Source organism: Gossypium arboreum, chromosome 3, assembly GCF_025698485.1.
Source record: "Gossypium arboreum isolate Shixiya-1 chromosome 3, ASM2569848v2, whole genome shotgun sequence".
NCBI lineage: Eukaryota > Viridiplantae > Streptophyta > Magnoliopsida > Malvales > Malvaceae > Gossypium > Gossypium arboreum.
The window spans coordinates 88,949,631-88,976,757 of record NC_069072.1 but is presented as its reverse complement, the minus strand read 5'-3'; the positions used below and the strand labels follow the sequence as shown (position 1 = coordinate 88,976,757).

General features: G+C 34.6%; 1 protein-coding gene across 1 annotated transcript; it reads left to right on the top strand.

Moving 5' to 3' along the window:
- The first annotated feature begins 23,933 nt into the window (after positions 1-23,933).
- Positions 23,934-25,824, top strand: LOC108465562 (protein JINGUBANG-like). Its single transcript, XM_017765908.2, has one exon. It carries the CDS (start codon positions 24,283-24,285, stop codon positions 25,693-25,695), a length of 1,413 nt encoding a protein of 470 aa, XP_017621397.1. The 5' UTR covers positions 23,934-24,282; the 3' UTR covers positions 25,696-25,824.
- The last annotated feature ends 1,303 nt before the right edge of the window (positions 25,825-27,127 follow it).

Here is a 27,127-nt window from a genome sequence, read left to right as displayed (position 1 = left end):
TCTCCTTTCTCAATACATCATATGTCTCAACACCAGACAATAATTGATTTAACTTTTCAATAAGTGGCTGGAAATAGATGCCAATATCATTTTTGGGACCTTTCTCTCCAAGAATAATCATTGATAAAATAAACGAAGATTGCTTCATGCAAATCTATGGAAGCAAATTGTAAGGAACAAGCACTACAGACCAAGTATTGTACGAAGTACTCATGATTTTAAATGGATTAAAGCCATCAGCTGCTAGCCCAAGCCTCACATTCGAGGATCGCTTGCAAAGCTTGGAAATTTACTGTCAAATGATTTCCAAGCTAAAGAATCCGTAGGATGTCTTAATAATCCATCATCGGTCCGTTGATCATTATGCCACCTCATAGATTCGGTCGTCTTTGACGACATGAAAAGCCTTTGAAGTCTTGGTATTAGGGGAAAATATCGGAAAACCTTGACTGGCTTCTTTCTTAACTGTGCCCCACCTTCATCGCATTCACATCTTCTGTATTCCCATTCATCCAATGAGACTTACCGCAAACATTACAACACTGTTGGTTCTTCTGATCACCCCAGTACAACATGCAGTCATTTGGGCAACTATGAATTTTATCGTGCCCAAGGCCCAAATCTTTTATTAGTCTCTTCATATCTTGACAAGTTTGGGGGATTTTTGCAGAAGGAAACATCTCTCTCAGAAACTCTAGCAGCATTGTAAAAGAGTTTCCAGTCCACCCTCCAAAACATTTTAAGTGAAACAAATGAATGCAGAAGGACAATTTCGAATATTTTGATCCGTCGTAAAGTTCTTCGTTCATTTCATTAAGTAAATTGTAGAACTTCACCGCTTCTTCATTTGGCTCCTCATCAGGTGCACTTGTTCCCATTTCGCAAAAAACATTTCCACTAATATTACAATCATCGGATGCAATAAAGTCAGGTGGAAACGATTGATCACCATGACTGTGCATATTAAATGTATCCCTCAACATACCTTCCATGTCATCTTGTCTAACATATTGGTGGTAATCAGTATCAGGATAAGTCGGATTAATCGTTGAAGAAGTTCCACTAGATGTACACTCTCCATGGAAAATCCATTTTTTATACCCCCGAATAAAGCCATCAACAATTAGATGTTCATAGACAACTTCACGAATATGCCAATTGATGTTGCCACACTTCTTACACGGGCAAAGAATCATATTCTCTTGGCTTGCATTTTGAAATGCAAAATTCAGAAAAGTTTGTACTCCATTTCGATAGGCGTTGCTTACCCTTGACAATTTCATCCAACTCCTATCTATTTCGTAGTTTTTGAATTCTAAAGTTGACAATAAATTACACGGGTAAGTTGTTTATTTATAACTCTAATTAAGTTATGTAGGTTTTGATATGATATATATTTATGTATTATGTAAGTTATGTAAATTATGTAAGTTATCCTAATTATGTAAATTATGTAAGAAATGATATATGTTTATGTATTATGTAAGTTATATAAATTATGTAAAATATGATATATATTTATGTTGATGGGATTGTGATTGTGTTGATGGGAAAACACAAGGAAGTGAAGAATTGGTTATTAGAATAAATTTACAAGTTTAGAGTTAATTATTTATTTTGAATTATGTCTATCATGTGTGCTCAATTATGATTATTTTTATTGAGTCACATGGTTAATTATTTACAAGTTTTTTCGTGATTAAAATAAAATAAAATAAAACTTTAAATACAATTTAATTTATTTAGGTAATTTGAAAATAAAATAAAAGTAGACAAAATATTTTTCCTAATTAAAATAAAATAAAATAAAACTTTAAATACAATTTACTTTAATTAGGTAATTTAAAAATAAAATAAAAGTAGACAAAGGTTTTTTCGTGATTAAAATAAAATAAAATAAAACTTTAAATACAATTTAATTTATTTAGGTAATTTAAAAATAAAATAAAAGTAGACAAAATATTTTCCTAATTAAAATAAAATAAAATAAAACTTTAAATACAATTTACTTTAATTAGGTAATTTAAAAATAAAATAAAAGTAGACAAAGGCTTTTTCGTGATTAAAATAAAATAAAATAAAACTTTAAATACAATTTAATTTAATTAGGTAATTTAAAAAATAAAATTTGACAAAAGTTTTTCCGATTAAAATAAAATAAAATAAAACTTTAAATACAATTTAATTTAATTAGGTAATTTAAAAATAAAATAAAAGTAGACAAAATATTTTAAGCATTGTCAAGTCTTTCTTTTAATTTGCATTTATTAATTTGTTAATTTAAAATTAGGTAATTTAAAAATAAAATAAAATATTTAAATTAATGACATTAACCTTGTTAAGTCTTTCTTTTAATTTGCATTTATTAATTTTTAATTTAAAAATTAGGTAATATAAAAATAAAATAAAATATTTAAATTAATGACATTAAACTTGTTAAGTCTTTCTTTTAATTTATGCTTATTAATTTAAGTAAACACTGTTCTTTTGGTAACAACAAGTTTATGCTTAAAAGCTATGATTTATTTTGAATAAAAGTTTAACTTAAATCATAAAAGAATGATAATATTTGTGATAAAACGGACGAGAATATTTCAATAATATTTAATAATTTAATAAAAATCGTGATAGAAATATAGAAATATTAAATCACAAATTAAAAGGTTGCAAATTGAGCAGAAATGATTCCTTTCACAGAATTAATCTCAAGGCCGATAGCATAACAGCATAACAAGTTCTATACTTGATCACTTGTAAATTTGGGTATTATTATATCTATGATTGTAGAGGAAAACAATGACAAACAATTCATCGACAGCATAACAAGTCTCTGAGGATAAACAACATAAGCAAATTTAAAAAATAATCCAAGGATAAACAGAATAAGTTAAAAGCATGATCCATTAAAAATTAATCTAAGGATAAACAAGAATAGTAATTTAAAAAACGAAAGAAAAAAAAGAAAGTAAAAGATTAACTAACCTTCTGCTTATCTAGCCTTTCTGTGTATTTGAGTAGTATTTGTAGTTTTTCTTTCTCTTTCTTAGATCTCAAGTGATAACTGATAAAGCAGTTGAAAGCTTCGGCTCTTTTTCCTATTGCTGGTCCGATACTGCCCAATCAAAAAATTCCACTATTACACTATTACACTATGCGCAATTACACTATTCCACTATTATCATAATCATGGAAGCATTCTTAGCATGACAATGCCATGCACCATTTCAACTTTGAAATTTAGATTTCTATTAAAACCCTTTATTATCGAGCTACTGGAGTGGTGAAGAAAAGACAGACATTATGAATAAGTTTATATTGCAATTAAAGAAAATAATAAATGATAATTTCATTAAAGCCAAAATATATCTTTAAAAATAAAAAAAAGAAAAGAAAAGAAAACAAACTAATTGAACAACCTTTACATACAAAAGATAATTTCAGCATATCAGTATAGAAAAAATGAATTATCAGGTCACCTACTCTAACAATTTGATAAGGGCTTAGTGATTTAGATATAAGAGAAAAAATGTCCAGAAGCAAACTTCATGTTATCTAATTGAAACATGAATATGATCTACAATAAACAAAAGAAATAAATAAAATATAGCAGCTAAAGAACTCACTCTTTGCACTCCTTCAGATCCTCATATGAAAGATTTTGATAGTCATCGGGATATTGAACTCGGGAGCTCACCTATGAAGAAAAAAGCTTTAGGATTTGTTCCAAATCTAAAAAGATCCTAAAAAAGAAATTTAGACAGATATAGGGAAAATTTATTTGAATAATAATAATAATGTTTATTAATTGTTTTTATAGATAAATGCTAAAAACCATTGTGATGACAAGCTCAATCACCTTAATCAGTACACTATGGGCAAAAGAATGATGAAAGAACCCTAATTAAGTGGGTAAATATCTCAATCATGCATGTATATATATAAATGTCAACTATGTATGATTATACTAATTTGAAATAGGTTAAATTTTGTTTTTAATCCTTCTATTATGTTTAAATTTGAAATTTAATCTTTATCTAGTTTTATGATGTAATTAATTCCTCCAAAGTGTTTAACTAAAAACATAGATTTTTCTTTGAAACATTTGTCCAATACCAAACATTTTAGCATGATAAATGAGAAAGGTGTTTTAAGAAAAATTTATGTTCGCATTAATTAAAATAGTTAATTTTTTGTTAACTACTTAGATTAATCTATGGAATTATAAAAATAGTACTAATTATGCTAAATTAAAATATAAGGATACTAACAAGTGTTGGGGTTGTGGTCATTGCACTTCCAATTTCATGAACTTAGGTTCGAACTCTAAAAGTGACACCGTTGGAAGAGGCAACAGTAAATCCTAAAAGGATTAGTTTTCATGGATTGTAAATCGGGCATAAAAGATACCTTGGTCAAACCAAAAAAAATAAAGGACAAGTATAAAATCTAAATATGAGCATAGTAGAGGGACCAAACCTAAATTTGACCTTTAAAGAAATATTTTTGCTTGGATTTCTTAGGGAACGTGGCAGAAGCTCATTTGACATATTAAGCAACAGTTGTTTCAGATGAGACAAAGTGGTCAATTTTTGTGTTGAATTTCTTGATGATTCATCTAATAAATTCAGAAGTGCAAAAAGTGTTCTATTTCTACCCTATCACAACAGGTTCTATTTCTACCCTATCTTAAGAGAAACAAGTATCATGCAGCAAATGGGTATTGAAATTTACCGACTAATTTCAGAAGCGGAGAGCGACGGCAACGGGACGCAGAAGAAACGACGGTGGGCAACGATGAGTAGGTGGTCGTTCGACTGAGATTGTAACACCCCGTACCCTAGACCGTTGCCGGAGTTGAACACGAGGTGCTAACGGACTTAATTCCTTACTTAAACAGCTCATACAATTCATTTTTAAAATTTCCAGACGAGCTAGCTAACTGCATCACAGTCACTCTAAAATTCATATCTCGAGTTCCAAAACTCTAAATCTAATTCCGTAAATTTTTCCTGAAACTAGACTCATACATATATTTACTAATATTTTTATAAAATTTTTGGTTGGGCCAATTAGTACAGTTTATTAGTTAAAGTCTCCCCTGTTTCAAGGTTTGACTACTCTGACCTTCATGCATTACGACTTAGATATCTCCCTGTACAGGGCTTCAATACTTATGCCGTTTGTTTCTAATGAAACTAGACTCAAAAATGAATCTGTACATATAAATCATGACTTCTAATTATCTCTGTTTAATTTATGGTGAATTTCCAAAGTCAGAACAGGGGATCCAGAAATCGCTCTGGCCCTATTTCACGAAAACTTAAACATCTCATAAAATATAGCTCATATGGTCGTTTAGTTTCTTTCATATGAAAATAGACTCATCAAGATTAGATTACATAATTTATTCATTATTTTATTCCATTTATACTATTTTTAGTGATTTTTCAAACTCACATCACTGCTGCTGTCAGCATCTATTTTATGGTAAATTTCACCTATTTCATAGTTTTCCATGAATCAACTAGTAATTTGACATACATTATTTCCAAGTATAATCACGATTAGCCATGACATACGTAGCACCAATAGGACCATGATTGGCCATTCCAATGGCAATCATTACCAAACATTTTCACACCACTTAATAACCATATCATAAGACCATATATACAAAATGATCATAATGTTATACTCAAAATATACAAGCCATTTTCGCATGGCTATACGAATATACATTACCAAAAGATACTTAATTAACAACAAGGGTCAGCCCTATACATGCCATTATCAAATTCAACTGAAGAGTACCAAAAAGTGGCTTAGATAGTGTGGGTGACTTCGACTTTGACACCTCCGAGTCTGATAGCTGACGAACAAAATCTATAAAACAGAGAATTTAAGCAAAAGATTAAGCACTTCGATGCTTAGTAAGTTTTAAGTAATGAAATCATATAAAAGAGTGGCATAATAATTTCAAAGTTTACTTGTTCCATCCTTTGGCCGAATATAAACCTAACTAAGGTATCATTTTTATCATTCATATCACAAAGGTAAAGTCAATATATCCAATTTAAATTCAATCTATAGCCAATCCTGTTCATCTCAAATTTCCATATCAATCTCATGCATATACACATATATCTCATATTTATGAAATTGAACTCTAATCTTGAACTCATGCATCATGATCAGATCATAAACATTTGAATGATTTAACAATGGTCTAAGCATACCTACCGAATTTCGTAGTCATAGTTTAAAATCAATTGTATTCTCAACGAGAGTAAATTACTTACCGGTTATCTTACTGTAAGTAGCACAGTGTTTAAAATTGTTTCCACATGTATTATATGATTTCTCGTATAACACTTATGGGTTTTCAACCTCAAATATTATGCCGCACAACCACCCTTCTAATCAAGCATGATTCTTAACACGCTCAAAGCCCTTCGAGACCAAGCTCGGATTAGGCCATCGCTCAAGGCCCTTCTAACTAAGTCCGGTTATGACACCGGCTCAAAAGCCCTTCAAACTAAGTTCGGTTATTAGCACCGCTCAAAAGCCCTTCGTAATTAAGTTCGGTTATTAGCACCGGCTCAAAAGCCCTTCGAACCCAAGCTCGGATTTACACCCCGATTAACATTCACACATATATGCATACATATCTATATATCATATCACATTTGAATATCATTCCTGATACTCGAATGCGATTACAGTATGTTTACTAACCATACATCATTCGATTCATTAGTCCTAAACAAATAACGTGATCCCGTTTCATTAATCCACAAGATTTCTATAACCAAACGGCTACAAGTAAATACTTTACTTATTTATTTTGTCATGTAATTCAAGTAGAATCATTAGGTCACAAGTTAATTGTTATGCTCATAGATAAATAATTGCCTTATCAAATCATAAACTAAGTTTCATTACTCAACGACTTACCTCGGTATATTCGAACGGTTGCGGATAGGCTACTCGACTGCTTTCTCTTTTCCTTTATCTGATTTTGACCCTCTATGCTCTTGAGCTTAATAAAACAAATAAATTTATTCAATTACTTGTCCAACTTTACTATATACGAATACCTATTTATTAAGATTCATTTCAAAGTAAATAATAGGCAACCGATCATATATTTTTCCCATAGTGATATTCAAATATTATAGCCAAAGAATCACAACTATCGAATGTTTAACTATGATCGGACATGTGATATTACCCTAATGTCCTAAGCTAATTATCGAACTCATTGCCTCAATTCATGGACATATCGAATAGAGTAATCCTTACTTGAACTATTAGCCAACTTCATCAATGAACAATTATACTTAAAATACCACATATATATATATATATCTACATAGGTGCATAGATACGGATACCATGTTACCAACAATTATTTTCTAGCTTAGTAGCCGAACCAATATATAAACTCATAAGCTAAGCGGTTCGTCAATATTATCTATATATATCCAATTCATTTCTTATCCAATCAACTAGTTAAGTTAAAGTCATGACATATTATCAATAACCTTACCGTTACCAAGCATGCTTATTATTTACTATATCCAAACCAATTTACAAGCTAATTCATACAGTCAAACGAATCAATAATAAACTACAACCTAGTCATATCTACCCGTCACATTTACTCTACTTAAACCGAATAAGCATGTACATAAAGTCCTTGGCCGAACTTCACTAAACACAAGTCAACCATAATCTTAATATTTATCTTATGCATAACCTTATTTACCATCCAATAATCATTAAAAAAAATATCAAACTCTTAATATTTATGTACAAAGCCGAATCTTAATATGATCCAACCTCAAACTCATTCATTTCAATCACTCACACGGTATTTGTTCAATTCATTAAACAAATCTATGTTTGGCTATTATACTCATGAGTGTTAAAATTTATAATTTGACTAACTTAAACCCTTCTCTTCAACAATTTTTCATACAACATAAAATCATAACCCAAGCTCATCCTTTAATAACCGAAACCGAATGCTCAAACCATCACCAAAATTTCAAATTTTGACATGGGCTATGTAAGAAATTTGCTAATTAACTAGAAACAAGCTTAAAATTTTAAAATCTAACACAATTAACTAACCTTCCTTGAGTTTAAAGTGACCGAAATCTTTCCTTCTTTCTTTCTTCAATTCGGCCAAGAAGAACCAAAAAGAATGAAGCTTTGTCTTTATCACCCTTTTTTCTTTTTATTATTATTATTACTTAACAAAATTCAATTATACAACCATTAACTAATTATTTACATCTATTTTAATATAAATTCCTCATCATGGCCGGCCACTATAACCAAAAAGGGTTATTTGACATGCAAGTACAATTATTTTATAACATGCATAAATAGGCCACTTTACATTTGCCTAGCACATTTCTAAATTTTCTCACATAAGTCCTTTCTAATAAATTTCACATACAATTAAAGAAATTAAAGTATGAAACTTTCACACATGCACTTTCAAATATATTAAGCATTAAATATGACGATTAATTATTTTTTTACAACTCGGTTTTGTGGTCTCGAAACCACTTTCCGACTAAGGTCAAATTAGGGCTATCACAGAGATGCCTAGGGATTTTTGGGGAAATTAAGGGATTAAGGGAAATCTGTTTTGATGTTTTGTGTGAGAAGGTTGAGACTGTCAGGCATGAAAGAAGGACTTAACATTAGAAATGAAAACGACACCATTTTGAAAAAAAAATTTCAACGTTTGCGGCGCTTATGAAAAACGCCGCTAAAAGCAATCTATTGCGGCGTTTCTAGGTGAGCGCCGCTAATCCCCAAACAAAACGATGCCGTTTTTGTTAAGCACTAATGTTTTTTGCGATGTTTATTTAAAAAACGCCGCTAATCCCTATATATTCAACTAAAACGACAACGTGTATAGTAAACTTTAATTATTTTGTGGCGTTTTTAAAAGCGCCACTAATACCCTCATATACTAAAACGGCGCCGTTTTCTTTAAACTAAACTGTCTTTTGTGGCATTTTCTATAAAAACGCTGCTAATCCCCTATATATTCAACTAAAACGACGACGCTTCCAGTACACTTTACTTCTGTTGCGGTGTTTTTCAAAATGCCACTAATACTCTATCCAACTAAAACGACGCCGTTTTCTTTCAACTATACTATTTTTTGCGGCGTTTTTTTAAAAAATGCCACTAATCTCTTAATTTTTATATTTCATTTTTATTTGTTATAATTTGGTAGCCATAATAATTAACTTATGATAGTCAATAGTTAATAATATATCTATATTGCATGATAACTTTGAAATTTTAAGTTTAAATTTCACTTATATAAATTAAGTGTAGAGGAATTAATTTGAATTGAATTCTTAGTTCAATTAACTGCTTAGATTAATGATTTTAATTATTAATACTAATGATGATAAATGTTAATATGATGATAATTAGTTATAATTTAATCCTAATATTATGAATTAAAGTTTAAAAGATTTATGATCTCTTCCGATATATGGTACATACTAATCTTTTCTTTTCTTTTTACATTTTACTAAGTAGATAATTTTCAGTTTTATCTTTTAAATATGCTTAATATTTAATCCTTATATTTTAATTTCTATGGTTTCTATGTGTTTATAATGTTATTAAGTAGATATAGTACCTATCCATATCTTTTAAAAAGTATCAATTGATTGTATAAAATTTCATCATTAATTTAACAAATTTCAAGTAAACCACTTAAATCCTAAACCTTTTAATATATATAAAGTTTATAATTTTAATAATTTAAACTATAATCATATATAATTTTAATATATTAAGATAAATATTATATATCTCTTTTACAATTATATAAGAAATCGTTTAATATATAAATTAAAAAATAATAATTAATCAAAACCCTAAACCTCTAATCCCTATCTGGCCTTAAAATCTTAAACCCTAAACTTGATACCCTAAATATCACAATACACATATCTAATTAAACTCTAACCCCTAAACCATAAACCCTTAACCCTAAACCCCTAACCCCTAATCCGACCCTAATCATTAACCCCTAACACTTAAATCTTAAACTCTAACTGTTAAACCCTAAATCAATACCTTAAACTACATGATTGTAACCCTTAAATTAGTAACTCCTACACCTTAAACCCTGAATCATATACCCTAAATCATAAACCCTAAACTATAATGATAATTAATTTAATATTTTAAAATTAATACTATCTCTTTTACAATTATATAAGAAAATATTTAATATACAAATATAAAAACAATTAGTCATATACCAAAAACTTTAAAATTATTTTAAATAATAATATTTTAATTTATTTCATTTTTAATAAATATTTTCCTATGTCTTTACTTTTAAAATTATTCTACGTGTCATTATTTTCTTTTAAGAATTTAAATATACAATTAAAAATAAATTATACTTTTAGCGGCTTGTTAAAAACGCCGCTAATATCGAGTTTTAGCGGCGTTTTCAAAAAATGTCACTATAGATCAATCTTTTGTGGCTCTTTTTTGAAAAACGCCGCTATAAGTCAGCATTACCTGCATTTTTAGCAAGCGCCGCTAAAGCCACTAAATCTTAACAAAAAACGACGACGTTGTGTGTATTTTTTTTGCGGCGCTTTCTCCAAGGCGCCGCTAATGGTCAAGCTATAGTGGCGTTTCTCATATAAGCGCCGCTAATTCTCAACATATAGCGGTTTTCCTTATAAGCGCCGCTAATGCTAGTTTTTTAGTGGCATTTTTGTGGAAGCGCCACTAATGCTCTTTTTTAGTGGCCTTTTTTGTTAAAACGCCACTAAAAGCGCCGCTAAAGGTCTATTTTCTTGTAGTGAGCCTATTCTTTCATCAAGTACATACACACCATGAACTCAGGCAAACTTAGTGCATACCCAATGTGATTCATGCAAGCAACATAACATCATTTATCACCCAAAAAGGCAAGGTACAAAGACTCACCTGAATTCCTTTATCCTTATCAACTTAGCTTGTCTAAACGTCAGAGTCTCCTTCATCCTAGCAACTAAGCATGACAAACCTTTATCATTTAAACTAAAAGTTGTAAGTCCTTAAAAACCCAGAATTTCTAAATTTTACAAAAGCTTTTATGAGTCCTTACCCTACTTCTTCCTTTATCCATGAGTACAGAAAGATAAGGAAACTTACCAGTTCCCCAATTTCTCTACTTTCAGACTTCAATTTAGACGACAACTGCAACATACAGAACTTTCTTTAGCTACATCCTCTTCTTCTATGGAGTGATCGAAGATGACACTACTACAAAGGGAAATTTTGGTAAATAGAATTGAGAAGAATTTTGTCTCCACGCACCCCTATATATATATATACTCCATTGGCACGGTCTTCACATACTAGTATTGTTATATTGTAAGACTGAGAAATTCAATGCATGTTGATGGATTGAGTAATCAAAATGAGTTAAATGTCTGTAAATTGTATGAGTTTCGAGAAAAATGTGTTGATGGACTTATGAGTCTAGTTTCAGGAAAATTTACGAAAACTGCCCATCAACACATTTTTTCTAGAATTTTGGTCGGGCCAATTAGTACAGCTTTATTAGTTAAAGTCTCCCTAATCCAGGTTCACTACACCGACCTTCACGCATTACGAATTGTATTCCCTGCATGTGGCTTCAATATCGATGCCGCTTTGTTTCTATAGAAACTATACTCAGAGAGGAATCTATACATATATGGCATGACTCCTAATTCTCTCGGTTAATTTACAATGAATTTCAAAGTCGAACAGGCATCCAGAAACCGCTTCTAGCCTCGCTTCACTTAAAACTTTAATAACTCTTAACATACAACTCATATGACCGCTTGCTTTTCCATATGAAAGTAGATTCATCAAGGTTAATTTACATAATTTATTCACTATTTAATACCATTCCTACTATTTTTAGTGATTTTTCACATCCACATCATCGCATTGCTGTCATTCGCTTTTTAAGGTAGGCCTTACCTATTTCATGATTTCCATGATTCAATTGGCCCTTTTGCATACATAGCACAAAGTGTGATCATGATTAACCATTCCAATGGCTAATCGTTTCAAAACAATTCCATACCTCATAATGATCAACATACAAACGATTATAGTACTATGCTAAAACGATATAAGCCATTTTCGCATGGCTATCCAAGTTTACACAAAACCGAAAGATACATGACCTACAACAAAAAGGTAGTCCTATACATGCCATTTCAAAGTTCAACCAAAATTGTACCAAAATGGGGGCTTTGATAGTGTGGATGACTTCACTTCGATGATCCCAAACCGATAGCTAACGAGCAAAATCTATAAAACAGAGAGCCAAAGCAACGGGTAAGCATTTTAATGCTTAGTAAGTCTCAAGTAATGAAATCACTTTGACTAAAGTATTACATTTACATAACTAAATGAATCACTTTATTAATACACATTCTCATAATCATACTTACTTCACATTATTGACCCTTATGTTCATACACAAAAGAACAACTTAGCTAAAGGCCTAGAGCTCGCTTATCAACCGAAATAATACTTATTTGTAAGGACTCAACTAATTCAAGCACATACTAACATACCTCATTGCTGGAATTTTCACAAGTGTATAAACTAAAATTTTTACAGCAAGATTGCTCATTTCGAAGTCACGCATCTTCTGGATTTAACCGATATAACCACAAGCACAATTGCCTTTCGTCTTAACCCGATTGGGTAACTTGCACAATTGCCTTCGTCTTAGCCCTGATATAACAACTCGCATTTAATGCCTTCTGGTCTTAGCCCTGATATAATCACTAGCATAAATGCCTTGAGACTTAGCCCGGATATCATTCAAATGCTCATGTACACATATATCAATAATCACGACACATCCATATTTCATTTTCGTTACTAAGGCTCAAACACAAAATATATATCAAACCTTTACAATTTCGGCTCAATAGCCACACACAAGGAGCATGATTTCAATATAATTCAAGTAGGGTCATTACTCGAAGACTTACCTTGGATGTTGTCGAGCGATTTCGACGGCTATTCGATCGCTTTTCCTTTCCCTTATCCAACTGTGGTCCTCTAAGCTCTTGAGCTAATTCACACAAATTTAACTTATTAAAATCTCATTATGATAGCTTATGGCCGAATATGACAAGGAGTTTAAATGGTCATATGGCCATCCTTTAGCTCAAATACACAATGGTCATGCACAATTTTAAGCACAACAAGCAATTCAATACAATTCATTCAAACATCAAAGTGAAGCTCAAGGTACTTAGCCCTTATACACATTAGACATTAGAGTCACATGTGTACGAAATCACTAATCAATTCAACACATTAGTTAGTACCCTCCTTAGCCGAAATTTCCAAGCCAAGAATAGGCATCAATATGCTTGCCTCTAACCGAATGCATGCACACCAACCCCCTTCATGTGGCCGAATATGCATGTCCATGTTGAGGCCAATTATGCACTTAATACCACACAAAACAGCATGCATTTTACTAACTAACGATTACATATTGTAGCTCAATACACATCTCTCATGTACTTCATAACCAAACATCATCACAAGCAAATATATACCTTGAAATAGTATATATGTCATGCCAATACATCATGTGCAAACATATATACATATAGGTGCAAGGGTCGAATCATAAGGATGACTATGACTATCTCATATATTTTCATTATGGCCAATGCTCCTTCTACCCCATTTACCTTCACAAAGCATGAACTTCATCATCCAACTTACAAGCTTACAATGTCATGAAGTTTAACCTCATGGTATCTATCAAACTCTCACTCAAAAGTGTTAAAAAAATATTCAATAATCATCAATCCATCATCACATGCACCATTACAAAGCTTCACTTTTAGCATGCAAATGATATCAACACAACCTCACCTTAGCCGAATATCATCTCCATGACATAGTAAGGATTTGAACCATGGCTAGTTAGAACTCAAGCTAACTACAAAAATATACATGAATCTCATGGCAAAACATCAAACTTACCTTAATCTAGGTACAAGTATGGCCAAACCTCCTCCTAAACCTCTTCCAAACCAACATGAAACAAGAATTCCTTCCTTCTTCCTTAGAATTTTCAGCCCAAAGGAAATGAAAAATGATGAACAAAAATTCTTCTTTCTTTCTCCACAACTCATGGCAATGGGCATGCATGAGACCATTTTTTTTTCTTTTTTTTCTATTTCTTTATTACCCATGCTCATTAATTTATTTTTTTTCACCCATGATGCACCAACAAAACATGTCTATGACATGTTTTGCCCATATTTCTTTGTCATGGCCGGCCATCACTTGTAAAAAGAGGGATATTTGACATGCAAGGCCATTATTTTGCATGCATGCTTTAATTAGTTATCACACATTTCCCTATCCTACTTTCAAAGTTTACTACTAGGTCCTTTCTAGTGAAATTCACATTTATAACTCTAAATTAAAGCATCAAGAATGTCACACATGAGTTAACACATATTATAGGCATCAAAATAAATATCAAATTATTTTTATGCCTCGGTTTTGTGGTGCCGAAACCACATTCCGACTAGGGTCGTTTTAAGGTCACACAACTCTCCCCACTTAAGAAATTTTCGTCCCGAAAATCTTACCGTAAATAGATTTGGATATCGCTCTTTCATAGAGTTCTCGAGTTCCCAAGTAGCTTCTTCTATCCCGTGTTTGAGCCATAGCACTTTCACTAGCGGAACCCTTTTGTTTCGTAACTCTTTCACTTCACGAGCTAGAATACGAATCGGTTCTTCTTCATAACTCATATCGGCTTGAATTTCAACCTCGATGGACTAATTACGTGCGACGGATCAGATCTATAGCGTCAAGCATTGAAACATGGAAGACGTTGAATCTTTTCGAGTTCGGGGCAAAATCAAACAATACGCAACTGGGCCAACTCGTTCAGAGATTTCGTACGGCCCAATGAATCTCGGGCTCAACTTGCCCTTATGGCCAAATTTGAGTATCTTTTTCCAAGGCGAAACTTTAAGAAACACTTTATCTCCCACCGATACTCGGTGTCCTTTCGTTTCAAATCCGCGACGATTTACGACGATCTGTGGCCACCTTCGGACTTTCACGGATTACCTTTACCTTCATTCAAAGATCTTTAATTAAATCCACTCAAAATTTTGTTTTCACCGAGCTCGGTCCAAAACAATGGTGTACAAGATTACGCCCGTCTGAGCCTCGTAAGGCGCCATCTTAATACTTGATTGAAAACTATTGTTGTGCGAATTCAATCAAAGGTAAATACCGCTCCCATGAACCACCGAATTCGAGGATGCAACATCTCAACATATCCTCAAGTATCTGAATTATCTGCCGGATTGACCATCGGTTTGGGGTGAAAGCGGTCTGAAATGCAACTTGGTACCCAAAGCTTCTTGCAATTTCTTCCAAAATCGCAAGGTGAACCTCGGATCTCTATCCGACACAATGTAAATCGGTACCCGTGTAATCTCACAACTGAGAAACGCACAATTCAAATAGTTTATCCAATGAAAAATCCGACGCACAGGGATAAAGTGAGCCGACTTAGTCAGTCTATCAACAACAACCCAAATCGCATCCTTCTTACTTGCTGACAATGGCAGTCCGGACACAAAGTCCATTGTGACTCGATCCCATTTCCATTCGGGTATCGTAATCGGTGAAGTAATCTCAAGGCACTTGATGTTCCGCTTTCACTTGTTGACATATTAAACATCTCAAACAAAGTCGGAGATGTCTCGTTTCATACCATGCCACCAAAATCGACGTTTCAAATCGTTGTACATCTTCGTACTCCCGGTGGATTGCCATTCGGCTACAATAGGCTTCGTTCGAATTATCGAAATAAGTTCAATTTTTGGAACACACACGACGACTTCAACCTCAAACAATCATCATCATCAATTTGAAACTCCGATTCCTTGTTCGAACACACTCACCCGTTTTGCAACCAACTCATCGTCAACTTTACGAGCTTCACGAATTTGATGAGTCAATAATGGTTTGGCCTTTAATTCACTACTAACACATTGTCGTAGAATAGACAGTGTATATTCATCGTCAGAAAGCAAACAAGTGATTTCGGCTTAAGGCGTCCGCAACCACATTAGCCTTTCCGGGTGATAATCAATGACAAGCTCATAATCTTTTAACAACTCGAGCCAACGTCTTTGTTGCGATTTAAGTCTCTTTGAGTCATCAAATATTTGAGACTTTTGTGATCCAATACATGGCACTTCTCACCAAATAAGTAATGTCGCCATATCTTTAAAGCGAATACGATGGCGACCAATTCGAGATCATGGGTCGGATAATTTTTCTCATGTGGCTTTAATTGTCTCGACGATAGGCCACAACTCGACCTTCTTGTATCAATACGCAACCTAACCCAAGTAGGGAGGCGTCACTATAGATGACAAACTCTTTGCCGATTCGGGTCATTACTAATCTTGGAGCTTCCACAAATGAGTTTTCAATTGGTTGAAACTTTTCGACACTTTTCCGTCCATTCAAACTTGACATCTTTACAAGCGGTTTACATCATGGGTGTGGCTATCATCGAGAATCCTTTTACAAACCGTCGGTAGTAACCAAAGTCCCAAAAAGCTCCGAACCTCGGTAATATTTCTTGGAGGCTTCCAGTTAAGTATGGCTGAAATTTTGCTTGGGTCGACTCGAATACCCGATGCAGATACCACATGACCCAAGAAGCTAACCTCTCTTAACCAGAACTCACACTTGCTGAACTTAGCGTATAACTGCTTATCCCGTAAAATTTGCAACACTAATCTCAGGTGCTCCGTATGTTCGGTCTCATCTCTTGAATAGACCAGGATCTCGTCAATGAACACAACTACGAACCGATCCAAATATGGTCTGAAGATCTGATTCATCAAATCCATAAATACCGCAGGGGCATTAGTGAGCCCAAACGGCATCACTAAGAACTCGTAGTGACCATATCTCGTTTTGAAGGCAGTTTTGGGTATGTCCGAATCTCGAATTCATAGAATCGATAATAGCCCGATCTCAAATCTATTTTTGAGAACACCGAGGCTCCTTCGTTGATCGAACAAATCATCGATATGCGATAACGGATATTTGTTCTTTATTGTCACTTTATTAAGTCGACGATAGTCGATGCACAACCTCATGGTTCCGTCCTTCTTTTTCACAAACAACACTGGTGCACCCCAAGGTGAAAAACTCAGGCGAGCAAAACCTCTATCCACCAACTCTTGCAACTGAGCTTTCAACTCCTTCAATTCCGTTGGTGCCATACGATACGGAGCTATCGAAATCGGTGTGGTCCCAGGTATAAGCTCAATACCAAACTCTACCTCCCGAACAGGGGGCAAACTCGGTAATTCTTCGGGAAAAACATCCGGGTATTCACAAACCATCGGCACAAATTCGGGTTTTGTTTCTAACTCCTTATCATCGAGTACATACGCAAGGTATGCTTCGCACCCTTTTCTTACATATTTCTGGGCCAACATTGATGATATTGCAGCTGGCACCCCCTTCAAGTCCGTAGACTCAACTCGGATCATCTCGTTATTTGCGCACCTCAAATCAATAGTCTTGCTTTTGCAATTCACAACCGCGTCATGCACGGTCAACCAATCCAAACCCAGAATAACATCAAGTTCATCGAACGGTAAAAGCATCAAGTCCGCGGAAAAGCAGAACCTCGAATTACTAGGGGCATTTCCTACACACTTTGTCGACAAGCACGAACGACCCAAAGGATTTGACACCGAATTACGAACTCGAGAGACTCAATAGGTAAAGTCTTCTTTGGATGCTAAGGTTTCGCATATATAAGAATGAGTAGAACCGGGGTCAATCAAAGCAATCACATTAGTATCAAAGAGAGTGAAAGTACCGGTAATAACATTTGGCGAGGAAGCATCCTCACGTCGCAGTATGGCATAAGCCCTAGCAGAGCACGAGCCTCGGATCTGGTCGTAGCATCTCTAGATCCTCTCGACCACCACTAGCATTGCCGTATTTCTAGATGGTCTACCTCGGCGGTGGTAGCACCCGGTTTCCCACTCGATCTACATTTTGTTCGAGACAACCTTGGGCAATCTTTAATGAAGTGGTCAATCGCTCCGCACTTGTAACAGAGCGGTCACGGAATCTACAACTTCCGAATGCCATTTGCCACAATCATCGCACTCCGCTCTCTCTCGACGATCATTTCCACCATCAGCGATCGAAGTGACTCGTGTGGTCACAGGGGTCGGTCGCAATCTCGTCTAGAAAAGCCCGGTGTCTCTAGACCGGCCTAAGCCATCTCTAAATTTCTTTGATGATGTGGGAAGGGCTTCCCAAGACCTCTTCTGAAACTCCCTTGCTCCTACTTCACTTTTCTTTTCTCCATCTTGAGTTCCTCGGCTTTGCACGCTTGCTCGACAAGAGCCACAAACTCTCGGATTTCCAAAATGCCAACATACTGACTTTATATCATCATTCATCCATCTTGAGCGTTTACACATCACGACTTCAAGAAATGCATTCACTTTGTCTGGCTAAGCCTCACAAATTTTCGTTCATAGTCGGTAACCGACATGGAACCTTGTTTAAGTTTAAGAAATTCCTTCCGTTTTTGATCTATAAATCTCTGACTGATATACTTTTTCCGAAACTCAGTTTGGAAAAACTCCCAAGTTACTTGCTCTCGGGGCACAACAGAAGTCAGAGTACACCACCAATAGTAGGCAGAATCACGTAGCAAGGAGATAGTACACTTTAGGCATTCATCGGTGTACAAGATAGCTCATCGAAAATGCGGATAGTGTTGTCCAACCAAAATTCAGCTTGCTCGGCATCGTCGCTATCCGTAGCTTTAAATTCAGTAGCCCCATGTTTTTGGATTACATCAACTGGGGCTTATTCGACCTTATTTGGTCGATTCTGGGAGGCATCGTAGGTGCGGGGTTGTATTAGTCGGGAATGGAGGTTGTGGAATAGTAGTGTTAGTTCGAATGTATTGGTTGAACCAATCATTCATCACGCTATAGAAAGCCCGCCAAGCCTCATCATTCGGATTGCTAGCAATAGGTCGAGAATGCCGCCGTGTTGTCCCTTGAGCGGAGCAGCGCCACACTCTCCACATCATCGCTATCGCTCGCTTGGGATCGGGATCCATTACTATAAATAAACACAAATTCAAATGTCGAAATCACCGGACTATCAAATAATCACATAAAATGGCATGTATAGCTAGACCCAAACGCATTACGGTAGTCCTAGAATCGACTAAACCGTAGCTCGATACCAATAAAATTGTAACACCCGCACCGAGTCCGTTATCGAGTCGAACACGAGGTGCACACAGACTTAACTTAATTGTTTTCACAGTCCATAAAAAAAAATTTTCCAGACTAGCTGGTTATTGCGTCACTGTCGACTCAAAAATCATATCTTCAGTTTTAAAGCTCGAAAATCAGTTTCGTAAATTTTCCCTGAAACTAGACTCATAAGTTCATCAACACATTTTTTTCTAGAATTTTTGGTCGGGCCAATTAGTACAGTTTATTAGTTAAAGTCTCCCCTAATCCAGGGTTCGACTACACTGACCTTTACGCATTATGAATTGGATATCTCCCTGTACAGGGCTTCAATACTGATGCCGTTTGTTTCTATAGAAACTAGACTCAGAGAGGAATCTATAAATATATGGCACGACTCCTAATTCTCTCTGGTTAATTTACAATGAATTTCCAAATTCGGAACAGGGGATCCAGAAACCGTTCTGGCCCTGCTTCACGAAAACTTTAATAACTCTTAACATACAACTCATATGACCGTTTCATTTCTTCCATATGAAAGTAGATTCATCAGGGTTAATTTACATAATTTATTAACTATTTAATACCATTCCTACTATTTTTAGTAATTTTTCACATCCACATCACTGCTGCTGTCAGCGTCTGCCTATAAGGTAGGCCTTACCTATTTCATGATTTCCATGATTCAATTGGCCCTTTTTGCATACATAGCACAAAGTGTGATCATGATTAACTATTCCAATGGCTAATCGTTTCAAAACAATTCCATACCTCATAATGATCAACATACAAACGATTATAGTACTATGCTAAAACGATATAAGCCATTTTCGCATGGCTATCCAAGTTTACACAAAACCGAAAGGTACATGACCTACAACAAAAGGGTAGTCCTATACATGCCATTTTAAAGTTCAACCAAAATTGTACCAAAATGGGGCTTTGATAGTGTGGATGACTTGACTTGATGATCCCGAATCCGATAGCTAACGAGCAAAATCTATAAAACAGAGAGCCAAAGCAACGGGGTAAGCATTTTAATGCTTAGTAAGTCTCAAGTAATGAAATCAGCTTTGACTAAAGTATTACATTTACATAACTAAATGAATCACTTTATTAATACACATTCTCATAATCATACTTACTTCACATTACCGACCCTTATGTTCATACACAAAAGAACAACTTAGCCAAAGGCCGGTAGCTCGTTTATCAACTGAGCGCATACTTATTTGTATGGACTCAACTAATTCAAGCACATACGAACATACCTCATTGCTGGAATTTTCACAAGTGTATAAACTGAAATTTTTACAGCAAGATTGCTAATTTTCGAGTCACGTACCTTCGGGATTTAACCGGATATAACCACAAGCACAATTGCCTTCGGGTCTTAACCCGGATTGGGTAACTTGCACAATTGCCTTTGGGTCTTAGCCCGGATATAACAACTCGCACGAATGCCTTCGGGTCTTAGCCCGGATATAATCACTAGCATAAATGCCTTCGGGACTTAGCCCGGATATCATTCAAATGCTCATGTACACATATATCAATAATCACGACACATCCATATTTCATTTTCGTTACTAAGGCTCAAACACAAAATATATATCAAACCTTTACAATTTCGGCTCAATAGCCACACACAAGGAGCATGATTTCAATATAATTCAAGTAGGGTCATTACTCGAAGACTTACCTTGGATGTTGTCGAGCGATTTCGACGGCTATTCGATCAGTTTTTCCTTTCCCTTATCCAACTGTGGTCCTCTAAGCTCTTGAGCTAATTCACACAAATTTAACTTATTAAAATCTCATTATGATAGCTTATGGCCGAATATGACAAGGAGTTTAAATGGTCATATGGCCATCCTTTAGCTCAAATACACAATGGTCATGCACAATTTTTAAGCACAACAAGCAATTCAATACAATTCATTCAAACATCAAAGTGAAGCTCAAGGTACTTAGCCCTTATACACATTAGACATTAGAGTCACATGTGTACGAAATCACGAATCAAATTCAACACATTAGTTAGTACCCTCCTTAGCTGAAATTTCCAAGCCAAGAATAGGCATCAATATGCTTGCCTCTAACCGAATGCATGCACACCAACCCCCCCTTCATGTGGCCGAATATGCATGTCCATGTTGAGGCCAATTATGCACTTAATACCACACAAAAACAGCATGCATTTTACTAACTAACGCATTACATATTGTAGCTCAATACACATCTCTCATGTACTTCATAACCGAAACATCATCACAAGCAAATATATACCTTGAAATAGTATATATGTCATGTCATGCCAATACATCATGTGCAAACATATATACATATAGGTGCAAGGGCCGAATCATAAGGATGACTATGACTATCTCATATATTTTCATTATGGCCGAATGCTCCTTCTACCCCATTTACCTTCACAAAGCATGAACTTCATCATCCAACTTACAAGCTTACAATGTCATGAAGTTTAACTTCATGGTATCTATCAAACTCTCACTCAAAAGTGTTAAAAAAAAATATTCAATAATCATCAGTCCATCATCACATGCACCATTACAAAGCGTCACTTTTAGCATGCAAATGATATCAACACAACCTCACCTTAGCCGAATATCATCTCCATGACATAGTAAGGATTTGAACCATGGCTAGTTAGAACTCAAGCTAACTACAAAAATATACATGAATCTCATGGCAAAACATCAAACTTACCTTAATCTAGGTACAAGTATGGCCAAACCTCCTCCTAAACCTCTTCCAAACCAACATGAAACAAGAATTCCTTCCTTCTTCCTTAGAATTTTCAGCCCAAAGGAAATGAAAAATGATGAACAAAAATTCTTCTTTCTTTCTCCACAACTCACGGCAATGGGCATGCATGAGACCATTTTTTTTCTTTTTTTTCCATTTCTTTATTACCCATGCTCATTAATTTATTTTTTTCACCCATGATGCACCAACAAAACATGTCTATGACATGTTTTGCCCATATTTCTTTGTCATGGCCGGCCATCACTTGTAAAAAGAGGGATATTTGACATGCAAGGCCATTGTTTTGCATGCATGCTTTAATTAGTCATCACACATTTCCCTATCCTACTTTCAAAGTTTACTACTAGGTCCTTTCTAGTGAAATTCACATTTATAACTCTAAATTAAAGCATCAAGAATGTCACACATGAGTTAACACATATTATAGGCATCAAAATAAATATCAAATTATTTTTATGCCTCGGTTTTGTGGTCCCGAAACCACATTCCGACTAGGGTCGTTTTAAGGCTGTCACAAGTACAACCATTCATCCTTAATCATTTTGTCTCCCACTAAGGAACCAACCAGTTCCAAACTAACTAAATCAAAATTGAAATCTAATTATTTACTAGACAATCACAATTTTTTCCCAGAAATCCAGGTCGAGTCCGCCAGTATACTATGAGTTCAATTAAGTCCCAAAATTTCTCTAAATTAGAGTTCATATAGAGATTCGGGTGTGACAAGTGACTAACTGATTAAAACTGGTTATGTGATTATTCATAGTGGTACTCGAAACATAAGTAAAAGAAAACAACCTTTTCTTTACGTGGAGCTTTTTCTAACTGCTTTTCTTCAAAAATAATTCTTCAAGTGTCAACCACAACTTATTTGTAAAAGTCACCTTTGAGAAAGTATACCTCTTCTCTTGAGAAAGGCACGATCAAATTGTACCACATGGCAAACGATTAATAGTATTCCAATCTTTCTCCTCCACATCATCTGGCTTCTTCTCATCAATGAAAATATTTGGTCCTTATTAAAAGAGAACATCTAGAACCTCACTCTGGAAGAGCACCTTATCGTGTTTGAAAAGATGAAGTCATAACTAATTGAAGAATTTACACGTGGCAAAGCTCAAACCTTGATGTATAGATTATAGATCATTAATGGAATAGCATGGTACTACATGAGCTATCAAAGTTGTCGAAAGAGAAATTTTCAACTTACGAGAGATAATAATTCACAATTTTTCTCTCGAAGGAACTGATTAACTATCAACAAATTAAAATATTGTTTAGTGAATATAATTATTGAATTTGATTTGTTGCCCGCATTCTTTATAAAAAAATTTCATCATTTAAATCAATATTAAATATTTCAATGTTTATTTTTTAAAAACAAGATGGTAATAAAAATTCAATCGGATATAAGACATTAACTTGTCATTGCATGATTCGGTTGGAGGTTTCTTTCCTTTTTTTCAACTTTTTTTTTTTATAAATAGAACTCCAAATTTGATCCTAAATTAGGAATTGAAGTTAAGGAAACCACCTTACAAAAAATAACATCCCAAACCGGAAGGAATAGAAAATTATCAACGCAGTGCGATGTTGGCAGGCGGTGGACTCGGATTGCCCTGGACCATACCATTTTCCTCCCACCACTTGTCAAAATTCTATGCCTCCATCTCCTCTTCCCTTCTTATCGCCATTTATGCCTAAATTTGTCGTCTACCATTTAGCAATAACTGATAGGTCAAAGCAAAGATATATGATCAAAGGAAGTTGGAGTTGGAGTTGGAGTTTGTCCCCTGCTCAAATGTTCAAATCAATTTTTGGTTTAAAAGAAATTTAATTTCCCATAGTTTTTAACTACTTTAATAGGGAAAAAGTATATAAATAGTGTGATTTACTAAAATAATATGACTATGAATTCAATGCAAACGCAACCACTTGTGTCTCCTCTCCCAACCCTAAACTTGTTTTTCTTATATATTATTCTCTCATCCCTCAAATCTCTGTTGTTTTACTATACTTAGAATTTGGTTTAGTTTTTTTTGGGTCTTTGATAGTTTGATTACAATATTTCATTTTTTTTATTATTCATTTTCATTCTTTGGGATTTGGGATGAGAGACGGAAGAGCGGGCTCAAACACGGTGTTCGAAGAGGCTGATAGCCTTAGAAGATCCCAGTATGGAGACATGAAGTATCCGGATCCTAGCATGCCAGTGAATGCTCCTATGACTGCAGCAGATGATTTATGCCTTGTTTACAGCAATACGGCAGCTAATTGCCCTGCCTTCTGTGAAGGCAACAGGTTGAGTTGTGAAGTTTCACCCCTAACCATGTCACCATGGAACCAAACCAATACTATGGAAAAATCTTCATGGGTCCCTTTCGACGACGATAACACGGTTCCGGTGAATAGCCTCATCGGGTCTCTCACACGTGAAGAGGGACATATTTATTCCTTAGCAGCCACAAAGGATCTCCTTTACACTGGCTCCGATAGCAAGAACATTCGTGTGTGGAAGAATCTTAAAGAATTTACAGGCTTTAAATCAAATAGTGGTTTGGTTAAGGCCATTGTGATATCAGGTGAAAAGATTTTCACTGGCCATCAAGATGGGAAGATTCGTGTTTGGAAAAGCTCCCTTAAGAACCCTACCCTTCATAAAAGAGCCGGTACTTTGCCAACCCTAAAAGATATCCTTAAAAGTTCTATTAAACCAAGCAATTACGTGGAAGTGAGACGTAAACGTGCTTTATGGATCAAACATTCGGATGCGGTATCGTGTTTGAGCATGAACGAGGAACAAGGTCTTCTTTATTCAGCTTCTTGGGACCGGAGCTTTAAAGTTTGGAGAATTTCAGATTCTAAATGTCTTGAATCAGTTCAGGCGCACGACGATGCCGTTAACTCCGTGGTTTCAAGCTTCGGTGAACTGATTTTCACAGGTTCAGCAGATGGAACAGTTAAAGTGTGGAAAAGAGAACTGCTTCGGAAAGGAACAAAGCATACGTTGGATCAAACGCTTATAAAACAAGAATGTGCAGTAACAGCGTTAGCAATCATCACCTCTTCAGGTCCAGCGTTGTACTGTGGCTCCAGTGACGGTTTGATCACATACCGAGAACTCGCAAAGGACTTCTCCCAGGGTGGTGCTCTTAAAGGCCACAAGATGGCGGTTCTTTGCCTCGAGGCAGCTGGGAACTTTTTGTTTAGTGGTTCAGCTGATAAGACTATATGTATTTGGCGTAGGGACGGCAGCGTCCACACGAACATTTCAGTGCTTACGGGGCATACGGGGCCTGTGAAGTGCTTGGCAGTGGAAAAGGATCTGGAATCAAAGAAAGAGCAGCGGTGGATTGTCTACAGTGGGAGCCTCGATAAGTCGGTGAAGGTATGGAGCGTGTCGGAGTTTCCTCAGGTGGGGGCGATGCAGTCGAAACATCAGCACCAGGTGAGTTATGATACGGAATCTTTCCCATGTGACGGGAGCTCCACCAGCATAACCAGCCCGCACGGGACATACTGATAACAACACGTGTGCGTGGTTGAGTTTTGCTTAAACTCAGGGTAAAGGCATATTTTCTTTTTTGATTGAAGTTAAATTGTGTATTTTATGATAGTAAAATATGTAATTTTATCTTTTTAATAGTTATATTTTTTAATTTTTAAAAGATTAAATTAAATTTTTAGAGAGTTAATATATATTTTCACCATTATTAATTTAAACTTTTATAAATTATAAAAAAACTAAATAAAAAATTTTTCATTTTTAAAAAAGTCTGAGGATCGAATCATTTTGGGAAATTTTCTATGGTTATATGTTGTAAAAATTGTTACGGACCTGATCAATTGGCCACCAAGGAATTGATAAATTTTTAAGTACAATCTTTCTTTAATAGTATTCTTTTTTCTTCCATTTATGTCTGTCAAAATATATAGCAATGTCCCAGCTAACATTTTCATCAATTGCCTGAATCTGATAATGAAGCTTGTTGATGTGCCTCCAGTGTATCAGGATATATCACAAACGCTAGGTATAATCTCTAGAGGTTTGTTTTCGATTTTTACTAAGAGTTCTAATAAATTCATTGAGTGGAGACCAACTATGTAAAATCGTGTAGATGATTAGATTTGATCAGATGATTTATGGCATATAGATCAATTATAATGGAGAATTACTTGAACTAGTAATGCACAAACCATTTAGTTTATCATCATTTCATTTGTTTAGATATTTCGAGTTGCTTTTATTCTGTAAATTTAAAAAAATTCTTAAAAAAGTTAAGGAGTAAAACTCCGATAAAGCTTTAAACATATTTAGTTGTGTCCCTGATTTGGATTTTGTTTCTTTACATTTTCAAAAATTTTAGTAGGTTACTTAGAAGATATAATTAAAATAATTATAAAGATGAAACCATAATAAACAGAAGACTCTATACATAATCTGTTTCAACCCCATAACATATGACACGTAGAACATTAATGAGAAGATGGTACCATTTGAGCGAAGCACTTAGAAGTACTTTCACTTTATGAGCATGGCAAAATTCTCAAGAGAATAAGACATAAAAATCCTAGTTAAGAATATTATTCATCTTGTTGAAAGTGCATCTCAATAAAAGGTGAATAATATATATAGTAATTCCACCTCTATTTTTAGGACTAGTCACCATTTTCTACTTTAAATAAAAAAATATTTATGAAAAGTATTTTATTGTACAGTCGAAATTCAAAATTTTCATAAAATTCAAAATTTTCTTATGGTATCTAAGACAATAAATATTGTCAAATTTAATGTTTGTGCTTTCAAATTAAGTAGACTTATTAATTTTTGGCTTTTGAAAGAACAATCTTCTCTACTATTCTTAAATCCTCAAATGCTAAGAGAGTAAACTCTTATCACGAACCGATACAAGACAAAAATTATAACCTTCCAATCAAAAAATTCATTGTCTCTA